The sequence below is a fragment of the Photinus pyralis genome, unplaced genomic scaffold (assembly GCF_008802855.1).
Source record: "Photinus pyralis isolate 1611_PpyrPB1 unplaced genomic scaffold, Ppyr1.3 Ppyr1.4_unclustered_Scaffold1498, whole genome shotgun sequence".
Lineage (NCBI taxonomy): Eukaryota > Metazoa > Arthropoda > Insecta > Coleoptera > Lampyridae > Photinus > Photinus pyralis.
Window position 1 is genome coordinate 63,792 of NW_022171030.1, and position 27,685 is coordinate 91,476.

A 27,685-nucleotide genomic window follows, 5' to 3' on the forward strand; every position below is an offset into this window, starting at 1 on the left:
CACTCAATCAGAAGTTGCCGGATTATTTCGGAAAGCGTATTACAAAGTATCAAACATTGAGAAGGCCACAAATTCTTTTTCCACAACAGGTATATCGCCATACAATCCTAACGTGTTTGGAGAGGAAGATTTTGCACCATCTGCAGTTAGTGATAAACCATATCTCAGCTCCATTGCATTGGCGAAAGAAGGTGATGATCCATCATTAAAGCACTCTATTCTGGTCAACTCAGAAGAACTGTCAAATGAGGAAAAAACCGAACACTCTGCGCAATCAAGAGTCGATTCCATTAGTAAGTCAGACAACCCAATAGTGGACACTGTTCTAGTGATAATTGAATTCCCAGACCAAACAAACGTTTCGAGGTTTGAGCTATTAAAATCACCGATTACAATCGACATGAGTGAAGTGCAGTTGGAAAATGTTCCCATTTCCAGCATAATATTAGAAGGCGAAAACCAAAAAAGTAATGAGATTGTGACACCATACCAAATTAGACCCTTGCCAAAAATGGAAACCTCCAATGTGAGACGGAGGAATGCCCAAAAGTCTGAAATTTTAACAAGCACCCCTTTCAAAAACTCCATTACAATAACACCGCCTGCACCACCTTCAAAAGCCAATTCTGTTAAGAGACGATTGCAGTGTGAAGTAGCAAACGTTTCCAAAATTGTGCCATCTACGTCCAAATCCTCTAAGAAGTCCAAAGAAAAAGAGTCAGTACGAATGTCACAAACAGAGACACCAGAAGAGGATGTATTTTGCCCAGGTTGTGATGAAAAATTTGTGGAACCGCCCGATGAAGATTGGATACAGTGCTTAAAGTGTGCTCATTGGTGGCACGAAGCTCGCACATACTATTCAGGAGGGCAATATTTGTGTGATTTTTGTAATTAGGGTCTTGCGCACTCTTAAGAACGTCACTGCGCACTCTTAAGGCGCACTGTTCCCAAGAGTGCGCAAATGCCACTCTACAAATATGTTTCGTTTTGTTGTAATTACCATTTATTAACATAATATAGTATTTAGTAAACTAAAGTAAATATAGTATGTGTCCGTTTTTCAATTTGTTTAAAGGTGCAGTACAAAATGGATGCCTAATAATGTCAATAAAATGTTAAGTGCGTACTCTTGGGCAACCTCCCCCTATGTACTAAGTCGCACTTGCATTCATAAACGTAAAACTTTCTCACCTTTGAACACTTCCAGAAGTTCTTCCATCTGCCACTCTCTTAATTTTTCTTCCATTTTCACAAGTCTGAAGTCACATTCACACTTCACAGAAAACTGGTAGTAAAAGTACCTAAATTATAACAAAATGTATACGCGTCAGTTGAAAGTTGCAACGATGAACGCAATAAAGCAAATAATGCAGTTCATCTTTATACAGCCAAGTTCTTTCGTTGGTCTGACGCAGCGACTCATGCACCTACATAATATATTCGAAGATGCAGCAAATTATATTTTGTAGAACCAAAGAGCAATTATTCTTTGTGGGGAAAATTTTGATTAAGACAAATAAGATGCTTACTTATCTACATGCATGATATTTAATCTGGATATAAAGAAGGTATTGTTTGCACGAAGAAATATTTTGCAAAGTATAACGAACTATTTTCTTCGAGTCGCAAAGGTGCTTTGTTAGAACATAATTAGTAAGTTTACTTATTTAGGACAGAAAAAAATTTAGTTTGCTTAACAATATTTAATCAGAAATAAAATTTAGATTCTACGGATACTTGCATTAACTAAACTAAACGATCTCGTTGCGTTGATAACCCAATATATTATTTGTTTTAGTAAATAAGGGCGTAGATAATTAATTTTAGTTACAGAAACTAACATATTTTTTTCTGTGTATACCAGTTTATCAAACACACCAACTGTTACATTGAAAATATTGTACAATATGCATAAGTTATTGCAGGGCCGTAACTGCATTATATTCTACTATAGGCAAGGTTACTTTTTTGCGCCCCCTAGAGAAAGCGCTTTTTTGCGCCCCCTAGAGAAAGCGCTACCAAGGGAAGGGTGCGGGGGAGGGGGGGGGGTAAACATTAATATTTTTTTTAAGAACAAGTTTATTTTTAATAACAAAAAAATGGTAATGTGTAGTTATAAAATCAAATAGGTACTTACTTACGAATAGAAATTCTACGCTCTACTTAAATATTTGAGTAGAAAGATAATTTTACAAACAACATTGTCTGGCTTTTTGTGATGCGAAATCTGATATATATTTATCAAAAGAAATTGATTCTGCAATGATCCTTTCTATGGATAATATGGCAGTATTAGATAATCTTTGTTGGGACATGGTCGATCGTAAATAGTTTTTTAAAAGTTTCAATTTTGAAAAAGTTCTTTCACAAGAAGCACTAGTGACCGGTATTGTTAGAAAAATGTGTAATGCTGTAGCAAAATTGGGATACTCTGCCATTAGATCATATTTATGTAGGTTTTGATAAATTTCCAATGCAGATTGTCCCTGGATATCAAAAAGTTCTTGCGTTTGAAACTTAAAACTTTCTGCTTCTTGAATAAATTCAGTACAATTGAAGTCGTTGGGATATTTATCGCACAAAGCATTGATGCACTTTTCAGTATCAGAAAGACTCATTTTGGACAGAACTGACCCATTAAGAAAACTAAAATCACTGCAAATCTCATGTAAACCTTTATATCTGTTACTTAACTGCGTTATTATTGAATCGATGACTTGAAAAAATAGCTGTTTTTGTTTCGTTTTTGGGTCTAAATAAAAATCGTCAGCAAGCTCACCGCTCATCTTTTTAATTTTTCTTTTTCGAACTTCCTTATATTCCGTTGAAAGAGTGCAATTTTGACAAATCTGCAAAGCATCTCTTTCAGATTTTTCAAAATAACCATCTCTGTTTTCCTTGATTTCTTCTAATAACCCTTTAATGTGTTTGCAAGCGGTATCTAATGTTAAGTCCTTTTTCTGCAGTAAGAGATTTATTTTATTAATTTTATTTAATAGAGATGACCAAAAAACTAAAAGAATTACAAAGTCGAAATTTTTAAGATTTTTTTGAAAATTTTTTGCCCCAATTACTGTTTCACCAGAATATATTGAAACATCAGTCATTTCTTCTAAGAGATCCAAAACCAATTCAAATTGAGTGATAAGTGCATTCAACGCTAATGCTTTGGAAGACCACCTTGTATCACTAAATCCTTTTAGGGTAATATTTAATGCATTTTTTAGTTTAGTCCATCGCACAGTGGAATGCGCAAAAAAATTAAACAAATTTTGAATAATCCCAAAAAAAGTTATTATTTCAGGGCTAATTGAAGCACTGTGTAATGCCACTAAATTTAAACTATGCGCCGAGCATGGGACAAATCTTGCAGTAGGATTTTCTTGCAGTATCCTAGCTTGCACGCCTTGATATTGACCTGCCATATTAGAACCATTGTCATAAGCCTGTCCCCTAATATTTTGAATATCTAGTCCTAGTTCTTGTAACACTTTTTGAAGGATATTGGCCAATGCATAACCGGTTTTTTCTTTTACCTCAATAAACATCAGAAATCGCTCCTCAATTGAACATGTTTTCCCATTTTTCTCTACATACCTTACTACTAATGACAATTGTTCCGATTTCGATACATCAGGGGTTGTATCCAAAATAACACTAAAATATTTTGCCTGTTTTATTCTTGAGACAATTTCATTTCTAACGGCATTACCAGCTATTGCAATTAGTTCGTTTTGGATCTTTGGCGAAAAGTATTTTTTGTGATTTTCGGAGTCTATGTGCTGCTTAAGTATAGGGTCGTAATGACTTATTAACTCTAATGTTTGCAAAAATTTACCAGAATTTGGATGCCCAATTTTTTCTACAGATCCACGCAAAGCTTCGTTGTTTTTGACACAGAATAAAATTGCATCTAAGATACATTTTAGAATATGTTTCCATCTTTCAGTTTCAGACAAAATCATTTTTTGAATTTCATCTGTTAAAAAATGTCTTTTCTTTAAATTAATTTCAAATGTTATTAAATCAATAACACATTTTTTATGGGCCGTAGAATTTTCGTGACTTTTTACCCTTGGACCAATATTATGCCAATCTCTAAATCCAGTTTTCTTTGTAGAAAACTGGCTACTTGCCCCTCCAAATAACAGGCATGGAAAACAATAAATTACATCCCTTTCTATGCAATAAAACAACCATTTACGTTGAATACTATTACCATTTGGCAGAATTTTGGAAAAGTATTTTTTTGAAAATTGCCTAGTATTTGTTACAGGATAACAATCTAGGTTATCTCCATATACAGGCCCATTTTTTATCAACTGTTCTAAAAACACTTTATCTCCCTTCCAATTTACCGGATTGTTGTAATTTATTATTTCTAATTCTAATTCACTACTACTATTAATACTACTTATTCCACCTTCCTTTTCCATTGATTTCAAGTCGGAGGTTACCTGAGTGTCCGTGTCTTCTTTGCTATTGTGTGTCGATGTCGATTCAGTTTCCATTCCATTATTTTCTCCCGCCTCAATTTCTTGAATTTGTTCACTTAAAGTTGCGCTGGTATTATTTTCACATTCGTTATCTCGTTCACTGCCGATGATAGTACTTGATGAAAGAGAACGATCTTGATCTCCACTTCTACACATCTCCTCTTCAACACCTTTTTGTCTTGATCCCAATTTAATAAATGTTTGCATAAGTGAAGCACTTTTCTGATTGACATTTAACTTTTTCGCTCTAATCTTTTTAAATTCTGCCCCCGAAAGCTTTTTTTTGGGTAACATCTGTAATAATAGGTATAAAAAATAAAATGGAAATCAGAATAAAAAAGATACCATACCCTTCTCTATGCCTGCTGGCTGCTGGCCTTGTTGCTCTCTATTTATTAAAACAAGAATCACACTAAATTAAGGTCAGTGAGCTCTTTCGCGTCAATAGACTGCTGAATAGTGAAAATTGAAGAATCAGGATGCACCGTGACTGCGACGTTTACTCGCACAGTCGCACATTATATGAATAAACGTCACCAGCACCAGCGTGTCTGTCGCGTAGATCGGTGCTGCAAGTTTTGCTAAACTTGAGCTTGAATTTCAATACAAACACGTGCAAGTATGCGCTTGGCTGGCGAGTGGCGATGATCTTTTAGGATTGCAGGAAGGGCATTTATTTATGATTTTTGCGCCCCTAGCGGCTTGCGCCTATAGGCATGGGCCTACTCTGCCTATAGGTAGGTACGGCCCTGAGTTATTGATGTGAAGCGAAATTGTTAAAGTTATAGGGTATCAAGATAATATTAGCTAAATATTCTATATCAACATACTTACAAATACAGGCGAAAAACTCACAAGCACCAATAACTTGACCAATATCAGCTGTATGTAAACGCAACTTCGTTATCGTATCTAGAGTGATAAAAACGTGTTCTGTACTTGCCGGGTGTAGCGGTAACTACATTGAGGGCGGTATATTCGCGGATGTTACATTTAACACCTGTTACTTTCTACACCGGTCTCCCCTATAATTGCAATTTTTCAGTAGGTATATAATACTGTAGTTGTATGTGTTGTAGGCACACAATCTTGTTTAAAAAACAATTTTGTTTTAGTACGTTATATACAAAAGGTTTATAACGAGTTTGTACTTGTATCTGATACAAGTTGTTTTAGGTGTCAGTGTCACCTATTTCATTAGAACATTTTGTATTCTTAACCAATTTTTCTCTACACTGAAAAAAGTTACAGGAATTTTCCAATCGCCGTGCTGTAAAAATTGCAGTTTAAATCAGGGAATTAAAAATGTTTTGTGATATGTTATGTAAAATGAAAACGCATATGAGTATTACATGAGATAATACGTAAAAATATATTACTTGGGAAATTTACAGTGTAAATATGTAAATTCCCATAAGTTGACATTAAAATTAAAGTATGGGGTATGTAAAAAAAATAATTACAATGTAAGTATGAAAAACGTCAAACCTATACTGTAAGATTTTGTCCTGAATATGCCCTTGTGTAATATTACTGTCTTGATACTTGAAAACGAAGAACGTGATGTCATATTTATACTTTTGCTGAACTTCAGTTTTTGCGGAGAAGCGAAGTGAACGTCATAGCCTAGTCATTTGGTTATCCTGAACTGAATTGGTGTTTGTTAGTCTGTGTCCTGTAATTAATAGAATAATCTGCGATTCTGAAAAACTGAAGGTAAGTACGTATTTTAATTATGTTTAACTGTAATAATTGTAAATTTAAGTGCAGTAATGTCGAGAAATACGATTTGCATCAGTACTTGCATAGAAATAAAAAGGGCGCGCAATTCTTTTGCATTCGCCATCAGTGCAATAGATTAGCTTTTAAAACATGTTCTGGATTTAGACAACATATCTTTCGACATCACAGACAATTAAACCCCAAAAGTAGTGAAATTAGGGTAAAATGTAACGTTAAAAATTGCATTTTTATTGCTACTAATAAAAAGGAATTGTGTGCTCATATGCGCTCTCACATTAGAGAAAACGTTCCTATAACATGTCCATTTATTTCTTGTGCCAGTTGCAAAACTGTTTACAAAAATGTTCCATCGTTTAAGACCCATGTGATGAGGAAACACTTTGATTTTGCAGGCATTCATAAATTCGGATTTAACGTGACTAACGAAATAGATTGCAACCTACCATCTGGTTCTGAAGAATATGTGCTCGATAGCGAGCAAACTGAAAATGTTAACGATTTACATTCTCTAAACTCAAAAAAAGACTTGGAAGAAATTGGAGTTAAATATTTGGCCGATTTATATCTAACCTTGGAATCAAGTCACTTTCTTTGCCAAAATTCTCTCACAAAAATCATACGAGGTTTTTCTGATTTTGAGAATTTAAATCATGATTACATGTTAGCAAAATTAAGAGAACTCGATAACGAAAGCAGGTTAAATTACGAAAATGTAGCAAGTTTATTGAAAGATAGTTTGTTTGGGGTCGCTCATAATAAAGTGAGCGGTTCTTTGCGGACAACTTACATGCGACACAATTTTTATAAAAAAGAATTTCAGTTTGTAGAACCCCTCAAAATAGATTTAGGCGTAGTCGAAGAAAAAGATGCATTTTTTTACTACGTTCCAATACATGAAACTTTAAAATCACTCTTAAATGACCCAAATGTAAATAGTCAATGCTTTTCTGCGCCGCACGTTTCTTCCGACGGTGTGTATAGAGATTATTATGACGGAATCTGCTGTAAAGATAACACTTTTTTCTCAAGAAATAAACATTCTCTTAAAATAATTTTATATCAAGATTCGTTTGAAATTTGTAATCCTTTGGGCAGTGCTCGCAATAAATATAAAATCACAGGAATTTATATGACCCTTGCAAATTTGTATCCATGGAATAGAACACGAACTGAACAGATACAATTAATTGCTTTGTGTTTTGATAAACATATAAAACATTTTGGTTTTGGTACTATTCTTCGTCCCTTGATCAATGACTTAAAAATTTTGGAAGAAGAAGGGTTAAGAATTAATGAAAATGTAATAGTCAAAGGAAGCATACTTTGTACCGTCGGCGATAATCTAGGGAGTCACCAAATTGGAGGATTTTTGGAAACCTTCAACGTAGAAATGTTTTTTTGTAGGTTTTGTAAAATTCAAAATTTTAATGGGTCAACTTATTTTGGTAATTTGCGTACTGTGCAATCATATGACCATGATGTTAATATGGCTTTAACAATCAATAACCATTTTGAAGGAATTAAGCATAACTCTCCTTTAAATGAATTAAACTATTTTCACGTTGCTCTTCCTGGGTTACCCCCTTGTTTAGCACATGATTTAGTGGAAGGAGTAATCGCCCGTGATTTAATGTTAGCAATTAATTATTTTGTCCAAAAAAAGTACTTCTCCTATGAATACTTAAATTTTAAACTCAGGACGATTAATTTTTTATTTGAAAAGAAACAATCGGTCCCTGTAATTAAAAAAAGCCGATAAGTTATCGGGGACGGCTTCACAATTAATGTATATAAATAATGTTCTACCATTTATCTTGCTTGAAAAAATACCGTTAATTAAATCTAATGAACACGGGAAAGAAATGTGGCAAATGATTTTATGTTTACGAAAAATTTTGAACATAATGTTGGCGGTTGAGGTATCCGAAGACCAAGTTGCGGTTTTGAAAGATCTTCTCCTGGTATACATAGATTTAAGGAAACAGCTTTTTCCTGAAATAAAGCTTACACCAAAACATCATTATATTTTGCACTATCCTCATTTAATTAAAATGTGGGGTCCGCTTAGGTTATTATGGACATTAAGATTTGAAAGTAAGCATAAATATTTTAAAGATGCTTTAGGGCGATCACCGAATTTTAAGAATGTTTTGATGTTTTGAAAGATCTTCTCCTGGTATACATAGATTTAAGGAAACAGCTTTTTCCTGAAATAAAGCTTACACCAAAACATCATTATATTTTGCACTATCCTCATTTAATTAAAATGTGGGGTCCGCTTAGGTTATTATGGACATTAAGATTTGAAAGTAAGCATAAATATTTTAAAGATGCTTTAGGGCGATCACCGAATTTTAAGAATGTTTTGATGTATCTTACAACTAAGCACCAATTCTTACAAGCTCTGAATTCGGAAAATAAAATCCTCTATTGTAATAAAGTTATAGCTGAAAACTTAGAAATTTTCAACCCAGTCAACTATCCTCCCGAGATGTTAAATTTGATATCAAGTAGATATATGTTGAGTACTTTCAGATTTGTAGCCGAAGAAATAACTCATAGGGGTACATTTTATAAAAAAAATATGCTAATTTGTCACGATAAAGATGAATTTGGTATTTTCCATCTGTGCGAAATTAAGTACATTTTAATTACAGAGAGTATGGAAAACTTGTGGTTTGTTGGAAAAAATGTTGAAATTTATTATGATATGAGTACCGGTTTATACGAAGAGCTACAAATCGAACACTCCCGAAGTACTGATGTAGATGTTTGTATATCTTTTGAAGAAATATTATCTTTTGAAACTGTTTTAAAATGTAAATTGAACGAAAAGTACTTGTATTATTTTAAATCGGCACCTTTAGAAAAATTCTAAATCAAAAACTCTAAACTTTAAAATAGTAAATCCTATTATTTAATAATATGCCCCCCTATTTCTTTCTATTATAAATATGATATTTTGTTTGGACCTCACTTCTCACTTACTTGCACTGCTAATCCTAAAATCTCAAGAAACATAACTCTCTAATGCTATGTATTATGCGTTTAAATTTATTTAACGAGCAAAACACAAAGAAGTTGTGCTCACATGTTAAATAAATTTGAATGCCTTTTTGCTCAGAATAACCATGGCGGCGAAAAAGATCTACACCGTATGGTCCCGAGATAGAGAGAGGAAAACTTTAATTTTGATCGATGAAAATGACGTGGATATGTACAAAACCTTAATTTTAAAGGGTAAGATGGCCATAATGCTCGGCTATTATAAATGAACCATGTCTTTCATTACAGCATCCCAAAAGCTACAAGTTGACGGTTCATCGTTAGCTTTGGAATCTAACGGCACGCCAATCGATTCAGAAGTTCTACCGTACCTTAACCAGATGGATATATTGATGTTATTGGAAAAGAGTGAGACCTGGAAATCAACCGATTCATTTTCTGTAGCAACAGGAAGTACGGTAACAATCGCACAATCGGATATCTCAGACTTGCTATTGCAACCATTTCCTGAAGGCGCCATCTTTGAGGAGAGAGAAGTTCACCCAACTCCAACTGAAAAACCTGACTCTACACCTATCGACAATATCGATTTGACCTGCAAAGTAGATTGCAATTCAGAATTTTTATGGACTAATTTTGAAATCCCCTTAGAGAGACTAAATAGTGAACAACTTGAAAACCTTGGAAATGGTGTGAGAAATAAACTCGATATTAAGTTTTTAGTCCAACTAATTGTAAATGACATGAGACTAATTAAGAAGGTCATTCCAATGAAAGCCTTCAAGATTGTGGCTAAAAAACTTATAGATCGATATCCATTGATTTTTAGGGATGTAGATGAAGATGGTGTTGTACTTGGGGATGGAAGCCATTCCTTAGTGAGCAAATTAGTAGAAAGGAACAACTACTTAAACAGGCCACACAAAAGAAAAAGCACCGAAGCACAATCTTCTCCAATCGTTTCAAAAAAACGGGTTTTAAGCGCTAGAGCAGGCTGTGTAAATTGGTCACCTGAGATCGGCCACCATGACAGTGAAAGCATAAGCAAGTTAACTGAGAATGCCGGAACTTCTGATGAGCAATTTGTGCAATTATTAGAAAAAACTTATCCTCAAATAAGAAAAGTGTTAAATGAAGAAGAGCCACCCTTCTCTAAGCTAATGGAAGAGTGGCCATTGCTGTTCTCAAAAAAGGCAATATTTTGGCACTTCAACAAGCTAACGAACTCTGACATCCATTTAATGGACCTCATCACCAGCAAATGCAATAAAATCACATCATTTTTAAAAACCAAGTTGAAAAATGATTTCGACGACACTAATCTCGTAGAAATTCGTACTATCACAAATATTCAGTGGTCGAAGTGAGGCGGTATGGGGCGGTATGGCATACCGTTAGATTTTTTATTTTTGTGAAACATACCGGTAATAATTTTTTTCACATAGGCATACCGGTATGCGGCGCGTGCGACCTCAAAATCTTGTAGTTTTGCAATCTTTTCCGCATTCGATCCGTATTTTGGATTTGTTCTTAGTAATATTAATATGTTTTACCTTTTACAGAATTTTTTGTCGGTATTTCTATTTGTTATTTGAGAAATGCAAAGGGAAAGGTGTTCCTAACGATCGTTATAACGCTCTGGACACTGCGCATTTCTTAGGCGCATACGTAGTACCCACTCCCAAAGCTACTTACGGATTGCTTGTGGTTCTAAAAACTTCAGTGGTCTGCAGTCTGCCATTGTGTACAAACACGCAAAGAAGATTTTGCACTTCTCAGTTTAAGTTATTATTTATTGTACTGCATTGTTGTATTGTTTTTTTATTTTCAAGCTTTTTAACTTTAAGTCACTTTAAATGTGAAAAATGTCCCTCCTTAATTGGCTGAAACGTAAAAAGAACGATAACGATAGTGGTGCTGGTGCTAGTACTGACAACATGGACAGAGACGCTGACGCGGATTATTTTTTGCCTTCCCAATCAGAATCTGATAGTGTTGAACGTGACAATAATAGCGGTGATGAAACTGATGAAAGTGAGAGTGGGGCAAAGAAATTGAAATTTAATAATTTACCCGATGTTCCCGAGTGTTGGACAATAGAAATGTACAATAGAAAATGTGTAGAATATAAATGGCTTGAAACAAAAGAAAAAAAACTAGGTTGTAGTACGTGCAAGAAAATTAAAAATCTCGGCAATGTTCCTAAAAAACAAGGCGTTCAAGTTTCGACTGAGTGGGTTAATTGTAACATCGCGGCGTTTGGAGATTCCACAAAAAAGCAACGTCAATCCCTCAGAAAAAAAATCTTTCATCATAAGACCAGTGAAGCCCACAGATATGCTGAGGAAATTCTGACAGAATCTCACAAAGAAAGATTAAAGACCAGTCTTACTAACCAAAGTACAGACATTTGTGAAAGTACCAATCGTGTATTTACAACAGTTTATAACATCATAAAAAAAGGTAGGCCTTTTACAGATTTAACTTCTGATATAGATATGCAAGTATTAAATGGTTTAAAGATGGGTCGCATTTTACACTCAGATCATGCATGCGCCGACATTGCAAACCATATTGCAACGGAAATGCGAAAAAGAATTGTCAGTCAAATTATCCAAAATGAGTCCAAGATATCTGTTCTAATTGATGAAACTACTTCTGTTAGTAAAAATACAGTACTAGTGGTATGCATCAAAACAACGTTACCACATTCCGAACCTGTAACATTCTTTTTGGATTTAATTGATTTAGAAACCACCACTTCTTCAAACATCTTTAACATGTTGATGCTTTGCTTGGAAAAACATGGGTTTACAAACGATTTTTTGGCTAGAAATTTGGTTTGTTTTGCTTCTGATGGAGCATCAAACATGATTGGAAAAAAATCTGGAGTAGCTACACAGTTAATTAGTCAATATCCAGATTTAGTAGTATGGCACTGTTCTAACCACCGTTTAGAACTAGCAGTCCATGACGTACTGGAGGAAGTTGATGGCATCAATCATTTTAAGATATTTTTCGACAAGTTGTATAGTTTATATAGTGCTTCGCCAAAAAATCAATAGGAATTAAAACGATGTGCGGCAAATTTAGACGTTCAGCTGTATTCTATAGGACGTATACTCGACACACGCTGGGTTTCTTCAAGTTTAAGGTCAGTAAAAGCTGTGTGGAGCAACTACAACGCCCTGTATCAACATTTTGACAACGCTTCCATTGACATGTCAAGGCAAAGTAAGGAAAGATGCACATATTCTGGGTTGAAAGATAGGTTAACTGAAACCGGATTCGTTTATAATTTAGGATTATTGTATGACGCTCTTTCAGAACTTTCGTATTTATCTCTGGAATTACAAAAACGTAACAAAACCCTTCCTGAAGCTCACGCCTTAATTACACGACAGATTCGCGTGGTAGAATCAATGATTGATAATCCAGGAATATACCTTAAACAAGTAGAAACCTCTATAAATGTACTTGAATTTCGTCATGTCAAATTGCACAACGGTAGAAGAGTGACTAAAATAAATAGTGCACAGTTTTATAGAAGCCTGACTAATAATCTGAAGCAACGTTTACTAAGATTTTCTTCTCACCGATCAGGAACGGAACCACAAATTTCCGAAGATTACAATAAATTTGTAAAAACTTTAGAAATATTTGACCGTAACCAGTGGCCCCAAGAACCCAGCATAAGGTACGGAGAAGATGAAATTCGAGTGTTGTGTGAAAAGTTTAAACTATCTGGTCACGACTATGTAAGAAGCTTTCGCGAATATGTAGATTCTGGCATTGTGTCTAAACCGTTAGATTTGCTGATGAAAACTGTTAATACATTAGTTGTTTCAACAGCGGAGTGCGAACGCATATTCAGTGCAATGAACATTATTCATTCGGATTTAAGAAATAAACTAAAAGTAACTACAGTGTCTTCATTGCTATTCATAAAATGTGTTGGTCCACCGCTTCCCCTATTTAAACCTCAAACTTATGTTAAAGCATGGATGTTACTAGGACGCCGTGATGCTGATTATACGAAATGTGCTGCACGTCAGAAGGACCAAGCTCCAAATTTGACAACTGAATATCAACTTCTGTGGGATCACCTTAATTAATTTTGTATTTAGTATTTCTAATCAAATACTGATATGAATGTATTTTTCAAATTTTTTGTTTGTATTTTTATATAAAAATGCATACACACTGTCTAACATTTTATTACTTTAAACCATACCGGTAAAAAATAGTTACCACTTCGACCACTGCAAATATTACGAAATATTTTAAAGAAGATTTACAGAACCTTTTTTTTAAATGCAAGGTAAGAAATTAATAATTCACATGATATATGATTTAAAATCATACTTTGTGTTTTAGGACTTACCTGAAATTACCTTAGAGAGTATTCCCCTATCGCCATATATAATTCAGACTGGGGGTAAGTTTTATTTTTGTGTGCTACATTATATGAGCCGAGCCTACAAGATCAAGGCCTTAGCAAATTTTGGTTGTGTTTGCAGTTTTTGAACAATACTGCACTGTGTCCAAGATAACGAGGGCCACTATGAGTATTTTAGAAACGACAAAAGATAAAAATTTGGTTAAATGGGAAAAAAGTTGCGCAATTAAAAGTATTTATGAGATAGCGTTAAGAAACCCTTGAATTTTTTTTGGTTTTTTAAATACTTTGAAAAAATCGGATTTTGCGATTTTACAAGCTATTTTTTTTCTGGCGTTAATATTTCACCTAGAGCAAAACTAAGGACATTTCACTACAACCATTTTTAACTTTAAGATGGCGTTCTTAATTTTTTAATCCGACGTTTCGTCTTTACGGAACCATCATCAACTTCATTTTTTTAAATACAGACCTGTTCTTTCGATATCATATTCTTAAATCCCTTTTTATTCTGAATTAAATCAGGTATAGTACTTTATGGTTTAATTGCGCTTTAATCTTTTGTTTCGGGCTAAATTCCTATTACGACCTGCACCAATTTTTTAAAAAAATAAATAATTAACTAGGAGGCTAATTAACGTGAGTGAAATAAATAGAAAAAACAAACTCAGAACTAACTAAGAAATCAAATTGAATTAACAGAAAATATAAGAAATAAAATACCACAACGAACAAATTTGAATAAAACGACTAAATTTAGAACATATGTTCCAAAAGACTTTCATTATTTTCTAAACACAGATAGCATCTTCTGCTTCTCATTAAATTCACTTACGTTAATTGCCCTAGCTAATTATTTAAAAAAATTTATAATAGGTACAGGTCTGTAATAGGAATTTTCTTAATTAAACCCGAAAAAAGGCTAATAAAACGTAATTAAACCATAAAGTTTAGTAACTCATTGACATCAGATTAAAAAGGGAATTAAGAAAATGATATTAGAAGATCAGGACCGTATTAAAAAAAATTAAGTTGATGTTGGTTCCGTAAAGACGAAACGTCGGATTAAAAAATTAACACCATCTTAAAGAGCGTTAAAAATTGGCGTAGAGAAGTGTACTTGGTTTTGCTCTAAGTCAAATATTAACGCCAGAAAAGAATAGTTTGTAAAATCCGATTATTTCAAAATATTTCAAAAACCAAAGAAATTTTCAGGGTTTTCTAAACGCTATTTTTTTATACCTTTGATTGCGCAACCATTCTCCCATTTAACCAAATTTGTATATTTTACCGTTTCTAAAGTACCCATAGTGGCCCTCCTTATCTTGAACACAGTGTATAGTTAGTCATGCATTTTTTTTCAATGTTGGTGCTTCCATAAACCAAACATAATTAGCATTCTGAAATGGAAAGTTGTTTGCATGGCCATAATAAATGCTAAAATATTTCTTTCTATCTGTAATCCTTAACTAGCTAATTGTAATGTGGGAATTCCACGCATTGTGAAAATTGCAAATTAGTTATATTTTCATTGGTTATCACATTTCATCACATTACCGACTAGTTTCTGTAAGCAGTCTTCTTTTCAGAAGAAGAAAACATGCTTTACTTCGTGTACCTAGAGAGAGAGTTGGTGCATCACGATGGGTATACCACATTCATAGAAGCTCTTAAAGTGTCATTCTCCTTATTTTTCATTTTAAATTTGAAGTATCCTCGCAATCTATGCGCTACCATGGAGTTGTTGCAGAGGATGATTCTGAAAATACATCCCGACGCTGGGTCAAAATCTAAAAAAGTGTGTGCAACGCGAAAAAAAGTGTTCAATTTTATGAACAGTATTAAAGAAGGTTAATATTAATAGAAATGTCTTCTTTTTAGTTTTAAGGATTTTATTAGAGAGGTTTTTTATGTTTCTGTTACTAATAAGAAAAATATACACTATTCACTATTCTTAACTTTTTGCTTTTATTTTATTTTTTGGCGTGCAAGGTTTCTAACGAGGATTCCAATGTTACCTAACATGATCTTGAAGACATATCCAAAGTATTTTGGGAGTTGTTAAACGTGTACAGGGTTTTCATTTTTATTTTGACACCCACCTACAGAGTTTATTAAAAGAGATAGGCAAAAATTGTTTATACAAAAGTTGCGTGTTTTTTTCTGTAATATATTTTCAACATATCAACAAAAAACAAATGAGCATCGTAATGTTAAAAAAAAGAACAAATTCCCTTAAATGGAACACTATATTTTTACTCAGGGTGAAATCCCTTTTCATCCTGATTCCAAAAATGTATAGTTTGCCGGTATTTCATTCGGCCTTTTTTTTTAAATATTTGAAGTTTATTATTCAAAAAATGCAGCAAGAGTTTTTGAAACACTGTCATGCATTGGAATGGGAAAAATTTGTTATATACTGAGATAATATATTGTTAAAAATTGTTATAGAATGTAAAAATTAATAATTCGAAAATTTATAAAAATAATAGTAATAATCCATAGCAATGTTGATTATTAAGTTCTATTTTTGAATAATAAACTTAAATTATTTAAAAAACGGCTGAATAAAATACTGGCAAACATATTTTTGGAATCAGGATGAAACGGGTTTTCAGCCTGAGTAAAAATATACAAGGTGTTCCATTAAGTAAACAAAATAAAGTTAATTAAGCTTGGCGATGGTCATTTGTTGTTATTGATGTGTTCAAAAGAAAATATAGAAAAAAACACACAACTTTTGTACAAAATATTTTGCCTATCTGTTTTAATAAACTCCGTAGGTGGATGTCAAAATATATATGAAAAATAAACAAAAATAGGTAGGTACCATGTAAAAAGGGAAACTAAAGGTAGAATTCGTCTTGACAAGTACAGACGAGCGGACGGACAAATGTAATTTTCACATTTCTGAAATGGAAAATTACATTATAAGGCGAGCCTATGCGCACTAATGATTACTGAAATATAACATATTAAAATATGGACTTGCTGAAATTCCGTTATATGTTACACTTTTTTCATCAACTTAGTATGTGATATTCCATAAACTATACGTAACATACTAGGAAGATACTGTAATAAAACACAACTAATAGGAACAGGAAACCTAAAAAAAGTATGGATTGCCTTGTAACATGCTCTGGAAAATTAAATAGTAAATTTCCCATATTATGGTAAAATACAGTATAAAGTCTTGCTTTTTTGCAGTTAAAGAATGGAGAATCACTTTATGAAATGGGTTAATTTACAAGTTCCTCGTGTTATGCAAGAATAAAAATTGGAACTTACCTAAATCTATCATGAATTCATCTGTGAATATTAATGGTAAATTACGGTAGATGTTACAGTAAAATTTATTTACAAATCGTTAGGTATTTTCACAGAACTTTACGTTGGTTATAAATAGCCAACGTAAAGTTGTGGAATATTACATAAACTTTTTTTACCGTGTATGACTTACTAACGGATTTTTTCAGTGTGTGTGATTGAAGTCTACCTGCTCCTGTGTTCTTCACTATGCCTTCACAAACAAGACATTTTGCAGCAGGTCGTCCCTTATCTTTTATTAATTGAAATTTTAAACGTTCAAAGTTAATGTTTGGCCTTCGACCACGGTTACTCATTATTATCTCTGTAATATTCAAATTATTCACAAATCTTGATCAAATACAAACTCACCAGCTGATTATAACCTAACCTATATCGTTCAGTCGACATTAGTCTACAATTTTCGACATTGTTGACACGAATACAAATTGTCGACGTAAATATGACATGTGTATGTCGACTATTAAAGTCGACGCGTCGACGCCCATCTCTGGGCGGAGCCTATGGTCATACCAACATGGACGACACGCCAATAACAACACTTGGAAATACTTAATCGTCAAGCACCAATTAACTAATACCCACTAAGCATGGTAAGTTACGAATGTTTGCTGCAAGATTGGTAGACTTTGCTATTGTAAACTTCAATTTGCAAGTAGGTATACTAGTATTTCTCTGTTACCTAACGTTTGTAAGTTCTAGCATGTAACTTGGCCGTAACGTTTCTATATGGAAATTACGTGTGGAAAGGTACTGTTAATTTACAATATTAACTTTCTTATAACTTAAAGAAAGTAGTTTCTTGAAAGTTAACTTTTGTTAGCTAACTTTAGAAAGTTTGCTTACGGCGTATTTCTAGAAAGTTGGTATAAGGTTGCCACAGTAAGTTTGAAACGAATTACAGTATATGTACCTATGCTGTTACACTCAGAAAAATGATCCCTTAAATTAATACAAAATCTTTGTGTATTAACTAAATTGTATTGTATAAGAGGCTTAAAGTATTTGTTAATTTCTGGTAGTCATGCAATAGAGCAACATTTTTCGATAGATAACTGCGCACATACTGTATTAAGCAATGTGGTAACATAAAGACAATTACAGTATATTGCATATAACAACCACCGTTGTAGTTTAAATAAAATATCTCATACAACAATTTTTAAGACCATGACGTGTGTTGGTTGTTATTTAATTCGTACAAAAAGCTTAATATTACCCTTTTAATAACTAGACAATACCCATCAGTTTTGCATTTTATACTAAACAATAGTCGCCACTGTTACATTCCTTGTACTCTGTACATACAACAACAAGTGTATTCTAAATCGTAGGAATGGTACACATTGCAGAAAATGATTTAGTTACCAGTAGGTAAGCACTTTTTAAGATTAGGTACACATTCGAACAGGCGTCAGCGCTCATTTAAACTATTAAGGTGTATTGTGCGTTTGTGTTATGTGGTTCTGTATCCGTATCCTGTACACGATATAACCGTGATCCTGATAAATTTACCTATCCTAATGGAAATGCTATTAACGCATTGGGGACTAGAGTCATTAATTGGAGTTTTTCAAGGTAAGGTAAGCATTAATTTCAGTGATATAGCGAATGAAAAATCATATAAGTGGAATGAGTATCGTAATATTTCTATCTTTAAACGTTTTAACATAATTTTTGCTTATGCAGTCGTGTAGTTTTCGCTTAGTTTTTATACCAATGAAAAAGTAACTTAACGGAATTTCACTACTAAATTCAATTCTTGATTATGTTTAATTTCTGTTTACCTAATTATTTAGAATTATTCAATACACTTCTGCATAAGGGCAACATAGTAGCGGTAGGTATACAGGGTGGTTCAGACCACCCGTCCATTCCTTTCATAACTCAGGGACCTAAGAATTATTAACAGCCCAGGGATGTTACTAATACCTATTGTTGTGCTCTATTAAACGAATTGGAACCCACTTTGTAATATCAAACGATAACCCCCATTTTTTATTGCATACACAGAAAAAACGCTTTGATGTAGTTAATAACAATACTTTGATTGATCATGTTTTCATTTGGCCAATAAACGATACATTTTGTTCAATGAAGCATGTTTGGAACGATAGACGGCAAAAAATTGATATTATTACAAGCATTATATTGAGCCCATTTTACAAAACTATTAAGTTAAAAAAAATTATTATAGTGTAAATGGTTCTATATAATTAATACCAATGACAAGGTGTACTTCCTTCAAGACATTAGAATTTATTGCACTAAATAATTAACTAATCACTGGAAAATTTATAATATTTGGATAAATACAAATTTTATTTATATTAACACTTATAAATGCTTAACCAAATATCTAAAACAAATGAAAAAATAATAGTGTTTGCTTCTTTTAATGTTGGTAATTTTCATTCCAATGAAAACTAAATTAGAATGAATAATAAGTGCTTTAGATTAAATACCATCTCTTCTACTTCACACATTTGCAATGTAAGCTAATTAAACGTGAACCGTGCACTTGTGAATTGTGATCGCCATCGACGCCATTACAATTATTTTGCCGTTTTGCGAGTTTTGCGTATGTAAGTGCCATAATCCACAATGAATAAAGAAAACATAAACCAATTAATGGTTTTGCAGATACCGGATGATCTAACACTTACGGTAAGTTAATCTTAAACATATCTTAAGTATTGCGTCATGTGTTGCATTTCGGTTGCAATTAAATAATTTTCTTACTATCATTAGTTTAGAGAAAAAAATCTTTACATTGCAATTGATATTGTCAGTATAAACCCCTAAACTTGAAAATTCACTTGGAGACCAGCAAAATGTGCTAACTGTTTATCCATGTTATCTGTTCGTACTCATCTGCTATGCCCTATGCGACGCATTAATTTTTTGTGCTTTCAACTCGGCTTTCAACACCTTAATTATTGTCAAACAGATCATTTTTATTTATATTTTTATCCACTTAACACATTTCAGTCGGTGTTGATGCAACATAAGAATAGATGAGCCGATAACCCAGCAACAAAAATTCCGTTGTTCCGTTAACCCTTTTAATTTTTATAAATAGGTATTGCATTCATCTACAAGAAATGCAAATTGCAAAACCAAGTTTTTATCAATCTTTTACAATTCGTGCACAAATAATAAATATGACAAAATCCCTATTATTGTTTTAGGATGTGCATATTCCAGATGGTAGCCCTAGCCCTTGTACTTCATCAAGTACAATAAGTGTTGCTAATAGTGCTGAGGGGTCAGCAAGTTCTAATTTCAGCAACATTTCGGAAGAATTTGTAATAGTGCCCACGGAAAACAGATCAATTTCATTTTATGGAGCGGAAAACATATGGACGCAAGATTATGAGAAGCAGTTTCCAGAGTTCGACCTTAAAACACTTTTACATGTAGTACCACATGGTGGGAAAATTCTCAGTTTTTATTCCGAAAATAAGCGATTGACAGAGTCGTTGAGGAACAAATTGGTCGACTTAATTATAACTCACGTCTATTCATATATTTTAAAACAGTAAGAGCTTTTGGATTTAGATAACCTGAAATATACGTAGTGTTTGCTGTTGTATCATTGTATGTTTTTTGAATCACTCTAATATAGATATTTTTAGCCGGTTGACACATGCCCAATATAACATCTTATGCTCTAAAATTATCGGCCTTTTCCCCAACGAGAGCCCGCAAACCTATTATTATTCAGGGAAACGAATAAATAATTTGGCAGTTTCAGCAAAAGGCAAGTTGGTTAACAAAGCCCATAATATTTTACATCAAAGTCCTGACAAGGTGTATGTCAGAAAAAGGAAAATTCCCCACAACGAATTTGAAGTTTTAAAAAAGAGGACCATTAACAAAGGTATAGGTTTATCAACATTGGGTAACTAAAACAAAACTAAATACATTTTAGAAGAAAGTGATGCCGTCACATGGCTCAAACACCATAGGGAACCGTGGGATGAAGTCCTTCAGTACTGGAAGTCGACATTTAAATTAAGACAGGAGGCGGAACACGTCAAAGTGTCTGACTTATTGGTTTCTTGGCCTATCTTATCCGACCCTAGAGGCACTTCTTTGGTATGTTTATAAAATATTTTTAATAATAATTATTTTTGTCGTATTAAAATTGAAAATATTTTTGTTTATTGTGGTAAAAAGTAAAGTTTCATTCTTTGTTTTTTTAATGGTTAATATCAAAACTCTATTGTGGCTGTAAAATCTATTAAATGAACAAAAATCCTAAACTAAATTATCTGTCTTCATTTGCAGATTGATTCTGACTTTTCAACTTTGTATCCACACATTGAGCTGTCAATTTTACAGAATTGGGACTTATTTTTTGAAAAAATTTTAGCTCTAAGAAAAAAGGAAATTGATGAGACTAGAGACCCGCTTCTACAGGATATAATTGAAAGACTCAAATCAAAAGAAACTCTTACAGCGGGTATGATTAATAAGTTTTGTTTAAATACATTTTTTTGTTAATAAAATGTTATATTTTAGACTCCATAGTAGCATTACAAATTGTTTCGCTTCCACACATATTTCCACCAAAGGGGCGTTCTAGATCGGGTAAAGAGCACTGGAAGTACACTACTAACGAATCTGTGGAAGGCATCATCGTTCATGCTACCGTAAGTCGCAGCATTTAAGATTAACTAATAAAAAATCTATTAGAAAATAAATTAAAAAACTATATTATACTAATAAATACAATGCGATCAGAAATGAGTTGCTGTCGAGTCACATTTGGAATTTTTGTTTACATGGGAAATCGTACTTACTTAACTTGAACTTCCAGAGGCAACTCGACAGCAACTCATTTCTGATCGCCCGTTCGTGTAAATTAATTATAGTTTTGAAAAGCCATTCAAATGAAATTTAATTAGGTATACTAACTTTGATAGCATACAATGTGAATCTTCTAATGCATTATTTTTCCCCGTGTTTCTTTAAGAGAGTAGTTTAACCATTTTTGTTGTAGACACCTGGCGATATAGAGAGAAAAGTGCAAACTCAACTGGAGAAAGCAGCTAGCCGAAAAATACATAAGGAAGTACAACCATATTTAATAGTAGAGGGTCCACAGCTCAGCGACATAAGAAATACGTACGTTGTTATTGATAAGATCCATTTTCATGCCGAAAGCACTCTCAAAGGGTTTGATATTTTATTTAAAAGTTTTTTCGCCTTAAATATTAAATATCCAGTCCAAAGCGAACATATATGGTATGCTATTCAGAGCATTTTTTTCAATATTCCTGTTCCGGATAATAAAATTACAGGAAACATTACAGACCTTATAAAAATTCATTTAAATGATTAAAACGCTTTGGATAAGTTCTTAAAATGTAGTAATATTACTAGAAGTGTAAGAATTGTACCTACCTATAGTGACATATAATGAGTGTATGAGAGAATAACTTCTTTAATGAAATAGTTATCTGTCATCGTATGCATAGGCAAGCCCCTTAAAAGTTTTTTTTAAATTGTACATATAAACGAATATTATGTGAGTGGGTATATTTGCACATCAACATAGAGCTCCGTTATTAATTTTGCACTATGATTTGTTCAATTTGTAGTAAAGATTTCAGCAACAGCGATCTAAACAAATTCATAATCCATTTAGAATATGCTCATTCCATGAGATATAATTATGACTGTCCAATTTGTAGAAGATCTTTCAGCAGGCGCGATAATTTTAAAAATCACCTTAGAACACAACATAATAATTCAACTACAACTGACACTTTCTTAAAAAATGATTCAAATATTCCAACACAGGACGAAATGCAGATTTCGAGTGAGTCCAATAATGAAATAAGCGAAGAACCTATTTTTGTTTTTGATGCAGATGCAAAGGCTAAAGAGTTTGAAAATATTGTAAAGGAAAGTGTTTTACATCTTATTGCCACCCTGCATAATGAGATATCTATACCTCGTTCATTTATACAAAAAATTATAGATCTAATCAGCAAATTCTTAAATGCCGGATTCTTAAGTATTTTAAAAGAGTTCATGCTCCCTTCAGACTGTCTCACAAACATACAAAAAGCTAAAGACTTGATTGATTTTCTAGCAGTCTGCTTTGAGCCGTTAGATACTGAATACAAAAGACTACAGTTCTTTTATCGCAGTAAAAAGTATATAGAACCTCAATTAAAAATAATTGGTTCCTCTTGGGACGTATCTAATAAAAATAATAAAACATCTATGATACTTAAAAACAGAACGTGCACTTTTATTCCAGTATCAGAAACCTTAAATAAGTTTTTGGCCCTGCCGGGAACTTTAAAGTACATTTCTGAATATATGACACAATCATATGCCTCAAAAAACTCTGATAGGTAATAGTATTTATAATAACTTGTTGAACGGTAGTTTGTGGGAAGAGGTATTACAAAATAGTCAAGGGAAAGCATTTATTCCATTAATATTGTATTTTGATGATTTTGAAACTTCAAATCCCCTTGGCAGTCATGCTGGTGTGTACAAGGTTGGTGTAGTCTACTTTAGTATAGCTGCACTACCACCGCAGTACATAAGTAGATTAGAAAATATTTTTCCTTGTTTAATATTCCACAGTTCTGAGAGAACAGAATTCGGCAATGAAGCTATTTTTAATTGTCTATTAGAAGACCTTAAAAGTTTAGAATCTAACGGTATTATAGTAAACAACTTGAGACTGTAGGTATTTCAATGTTATTTTATTGGTGGGTGATAATTTAGGTGTAAATTCTGTGTTAGGATTTGTTGAGAGTTTTTCTGCTAACTATTTCTGTAGGTTCTGCATAACGTCAAAAACTGTCACACAATATGAACCAGAACTGGATCTCTCAAATAATCGCTTAAGATTTATGTATGACCAACATGTTAAAAATAAAGAGTATGGTGTAAAAGAATATTGTATTTGGAACGGGCTAAATTACTTTCATGTTTATAATAATCAGTCCTTAGATATTATGCACGATTTGTATGAGGGTATACATAGGTATGATATGGCTCAAATATTAAAGGTTTTATTACAGTCAGAAGTATTTACTCTCGAAACGTTAAATTCGAGGGTTAAATATTTTAAATATGAATTTTGTGAAAAAAATCACCCTCCTGTTATTAAGAAGGAGCACATTGAGAAAGGTATGTTAATTTTATCTTCTTCAGAAATGGAGACTTTTGTCAAAAATTTTAGGTATTTCGTTGGCGATCTTGTGCCAATTAATAATAACGCGTGGTTGGTTTATTTGCAATTATTAAAAATAACCGAAATTTTGTCTCAGACTAAAATATCTTCTTCTTGTATAACATTATTGGACACTCTAATACCTAAATATTTAAGTGAACTAAAAAAAGTGTTTCCCCATATCACATTAAAACCCAAACATCATTTGTTACTTCATTATACAATGGTTTTAAGGAAAATTGGGCCAGTTTCTAAAATTTCTTGTGAACGTTTTGAGGCAAAACACAGGGAGCTGAAAAAAATTGCAAACAACGTGAGCACTCGAAAAAATATTCCTTTAACGCTCGCTAAAAAATGTCAAATGCAATTTGTAGCAAGGTGCCTGTCTATGCAAAGGGCTTTAGATGATCGAATATCTATGAGTAGACCAAACTTTGATACGTTAAATGTTGAAACTTACACATTTTCAAATGACGTAAATTTAAATTTTTATAAAAATAACTTTTATCAAGTGAATTGGTATGAAAAAAACGGAATTCGCTTTGTTATAGATGACGTTGTTTTGTGCAGTATTAATATCCAAATATATTGTATCATCAAACATATTTTAGTACAGCATAACGATTCAAGTATCTGCTACTTCGTTTGTGAAAAATTAAACACAGAAAATGAAATACCTCATTATAGGTCATTTATGGTAGCATTTACCAATACACATGTTTTTGTAAAATCGGATAATGTAAATTGTCGTCCGACAATAATTCACTATCTACAAGAATTAAAGTTAGTTAAGGAAATAACTGTTCTTTGAAAATGTTCTGTGAATTTCTGGTTAAAGAAAGCAAACTCAATGGGCTATTTAGTTTAAATTGGAGACTTATTACCTATTTGTTCCTAAACTTAGACTTACTTTTTTATTTTTAATATTTGGTAGATAGTAGTACAATAATGTAAGGATTCATATATAGATATACAGAACATTCAGTCCTGTGATGTATCACTGTAACGATTCTGATACATCACAGGGCTGATTGCTTTGTTTTTGTAGTATGATCTGATACTAGAGCTGTGTTGTTTCTTTGTTGACATATTTTTATTTTGTTTAATGTAATAAAAAATGGGCGAGTTTATATACTATTGGTTTATTATTGCAAAAATCCTCTTATTTAATCAGTGCCTGGTGCCTTTAAAGATAAAATGGATTTAAAAATAATATTCAATCAATAAATGCTCCTACATTTAAATAATAGAACCATTTCATTAAAAGAAAAGTTCCATACAATTAAATCAAGTGCAGGTTGGAGTTGTTTAAATAGAATCCTACTTTAGACTTATCTGAGAGTAATATTTATCACAAAGAAATTTACATTTATTTTAAAAAAAAGTCTACATTAATGTAGGTATACAACTAATCTGCGCAAGAATATGCATATTCAAGTGAATTAAGAGCTTTCATTGAATTTAATATAGCAATTTTTAAAAACCAATGGATTCTAATTATAATTTAGTTTATACCAATAATAACTTACGTCTGAACTGATATTTTATTTTAAAGATTCAATAGAATCATAATTTAATTCAATGGGTTTTAATGTTTCAACGAATATTAGGTAGCTATGCACACATAAAAGTAAGGCAATTATTAATTGAAGCACAGGTGTTATTCAGGTATTGCAAATACAGTACACCATTGCCTCAATGATTATCCCATTCAGATTATCAAAGCGTTTTTTCTGTGTATCTCGATTCTACTCAAAAATGTATGAAAGTTTTGGCCTTATGTTTAGAAAAAAATCATTTCACTGCAAAAAACTATAAAACATCATAAAAGAAGTAGTGTAGACCCCCATCTACTCAGTTCATGGCAATAAATAATATAACAGATAAAAATTGTCTGTGATAATATTAAAATTAAAAAAATTGTAATTTAAAACATTCAATAGACAAAAAGATATAAAAATGTGGGTTACTATTTGAAAGTATACCTTAACCCCCCCGGTGAGGATTAGGAGGATCCAATTTCCCGGTCATTCGATAGAGAACAATAATATTAGCACAGACAAAATATTAGTAAGATCCACTAGTGCTAGTCTATTTGGTAAAAAATTTTAAGCCCCCGAGCTATAAAACATGTGGACAAGTGGTCTGAACCACCCTGTATAACTTGGCGGCAGCATCATCTGCAAAATTTCATGTAGTTGCTTCATTATGAGATTGATATGATATTCATTGCTACTTGTCTAGCGGCAAATCTGTAAAAGCATGGAGGTAATGAGTGTTTCTTTCTAGAAAATTGCATCGACGAGAGCGTTTTATTAAAATTAAAGGAGAGGGACATTGAAAAATTGGTTCCCCAGATAGGGCTCCGACTAAAGTTAACCGAAAATTTGGAAATCTGGAAAACGGTATGTTTTTTTTGTTATGATGATTACGTTTAAACAACTTTTGAACAAATAGAGTTCTATACGAATAAAAATTACTCATATTGTAGGTATAGAATTTTTGTTCAACAATTGTTATATGTTATATATTAAGTACACCGATAGTTTGTGATGGTAGAAGGGTCACGGGAAAAAATGATCAATCCCTTATTTGTAAGTAATTGACGAGTTCTTACACATGACTTTACCGAACATCACACTTCGTCTACGCAGTGTGTATAGCTAACATGTGTTTTTGTAAAGAAAAAGTAGGCATGTGTAGGTAATTAAAAAAAACCAGATGCCAAATTCTTGACAGAACAGCTTCCTAATTCAAATCAAAATGTTTGTAGGTTTTACAAATCAAAATGTTTGTAGTTTTACACAAATCAAAATCACTGTTTTACCGAAAAAAAGATTTTGTTTTTAGCTTCCTAGCTTGTGCTAGGTTTTATTATAAAAAAAAAACATAAAAAATGTCAAAGTTAAAAAAATTAAACAGTGTTTTTTTGATTTTGTTAAAATTTTAGCAAGCACATTAGGTATAAAATAAAGTCTGTAAGACTGCCGAACATATTTTTTTATTTTTGAGTTTTAGCGCCGCATCGTGACGCCGTACAATTTTTTTAAATAGCAACGCAAAATCTTTATTAAACTACTCGAAAGGCTTTCTTTTTCTGAGTACACCCTACAAAAATTTATGTTTGGGCTACACTGAAAAAAGTCGGTATTTTAAACTAAAGGACTAGTGGTTCTTGGAACACATTTCTTTGAAAGAAGGGCGTAGTACTTAATTGAAGAAGAGATATCTTAATATGAGCAAATATTGAATCTTAAACGTACACCACGATGCATTTGAACTTTTATTGTCTTAATTGAAAATCATGCGGTCGTGATGCAAGGTATAATACACCATAGACTTCTATCAAGTAACAGTTGAATAAGTCCAAGTATCGTTTCTTTGGACGAAGTATTCCTAGCCGACTCCCAAACTCGCGAATTTCCTTGTAGTAAGAGTGGTTTTCTCCTCAATTGACCCAATAACACTCTTTTTGTTTAGCATTTAGGTCAAGCTCTGTGC

The 27,685-nt window shown here is 32.7% G+C and overlaps 4 protein-coding genes across 4 annotated transcripts; 3 read left to right on the forward strand and 1 right to left on the reverse strand.

Moving 5' to 3' along the window:
• Positions 1-2,066: 2,066 nt before the first annotated feature.
• Positions 2,067-5,243, reverse strand: LOC116181645 (zinc finger MYM-type protein 1-like). The gene is made up of 2 exons (XM_031502032.1): positions 4,850-5,243; positions 2,067-4,793 (listed from the first exon to the last, which is right to left on the reverse strand). Exon 2 carries the CDS (start codon positions 4,791-4,793, stop codon positions 2,193-2,195), a length of 2,601 nt encoding a protein of 866 aa, XP_031357892.1. The 5' UTR covers positions 4,850-5,243; the 3' UTR covers positions 2,067-2,192.
• Positions 5,244-9,373: 4,130 nt separating this feature from the next.
• On the forward strand, positions 9,374-10,615 carry LOC116181653. The gene is made up of 2 exons (XM_031502040.1): positions 9,374-9,482; positions 9,537-10,615. The coding sequence occupies exons 1-2, from the start codon at positions 9,374-9,376 to the stop codon at positions 10,613-10,615; spliced, it is 1,188 nt and encodes a 395-aa protein (XP_031357900.1).
• Positions 10,616-11,113: 498 nt separating this feature from the next.
• On the forward strand, positions 11,114-12,313 carry LOC116181654 (E3 SUMO-protein ligase KIAA1586-like). Its single transcript, XM_031502041.1, has one exon. The coding sequence runs from the start codon at positions 11,114-11,116 to the stop codon at positions 12,311-12,313; it is 1,200 nt and encodes a 399-aa protein (XP_031357901.1).
• A 7,184-nt stretch (positions 12,314-19,497) lies between these two features.
• On the forward strand, positions 19,498-22,327 carry LOC116181655. The gene is made up of 7 exons (XM_031502042.1): positions 19,498-19,644; positions 20,169-20,518; positions 20,616-20,860; positions 20,912-21,078; positions 21,271-21,445; positions 21,505-21,635; positions 21,986-22,327. Exons 1-7 carry the CDS (start codon positions 19,582-19,584, stop codon positions 22,325-22,327), a joined length of 1,473 nt encoding a protein of 490 aa, XP_031357902.1. The 5' UTR covers positions 19,498-19,581.
• The last annotated feature ends 5,358 nt before the right edge of the window (positions 22,328-27,685 follow it).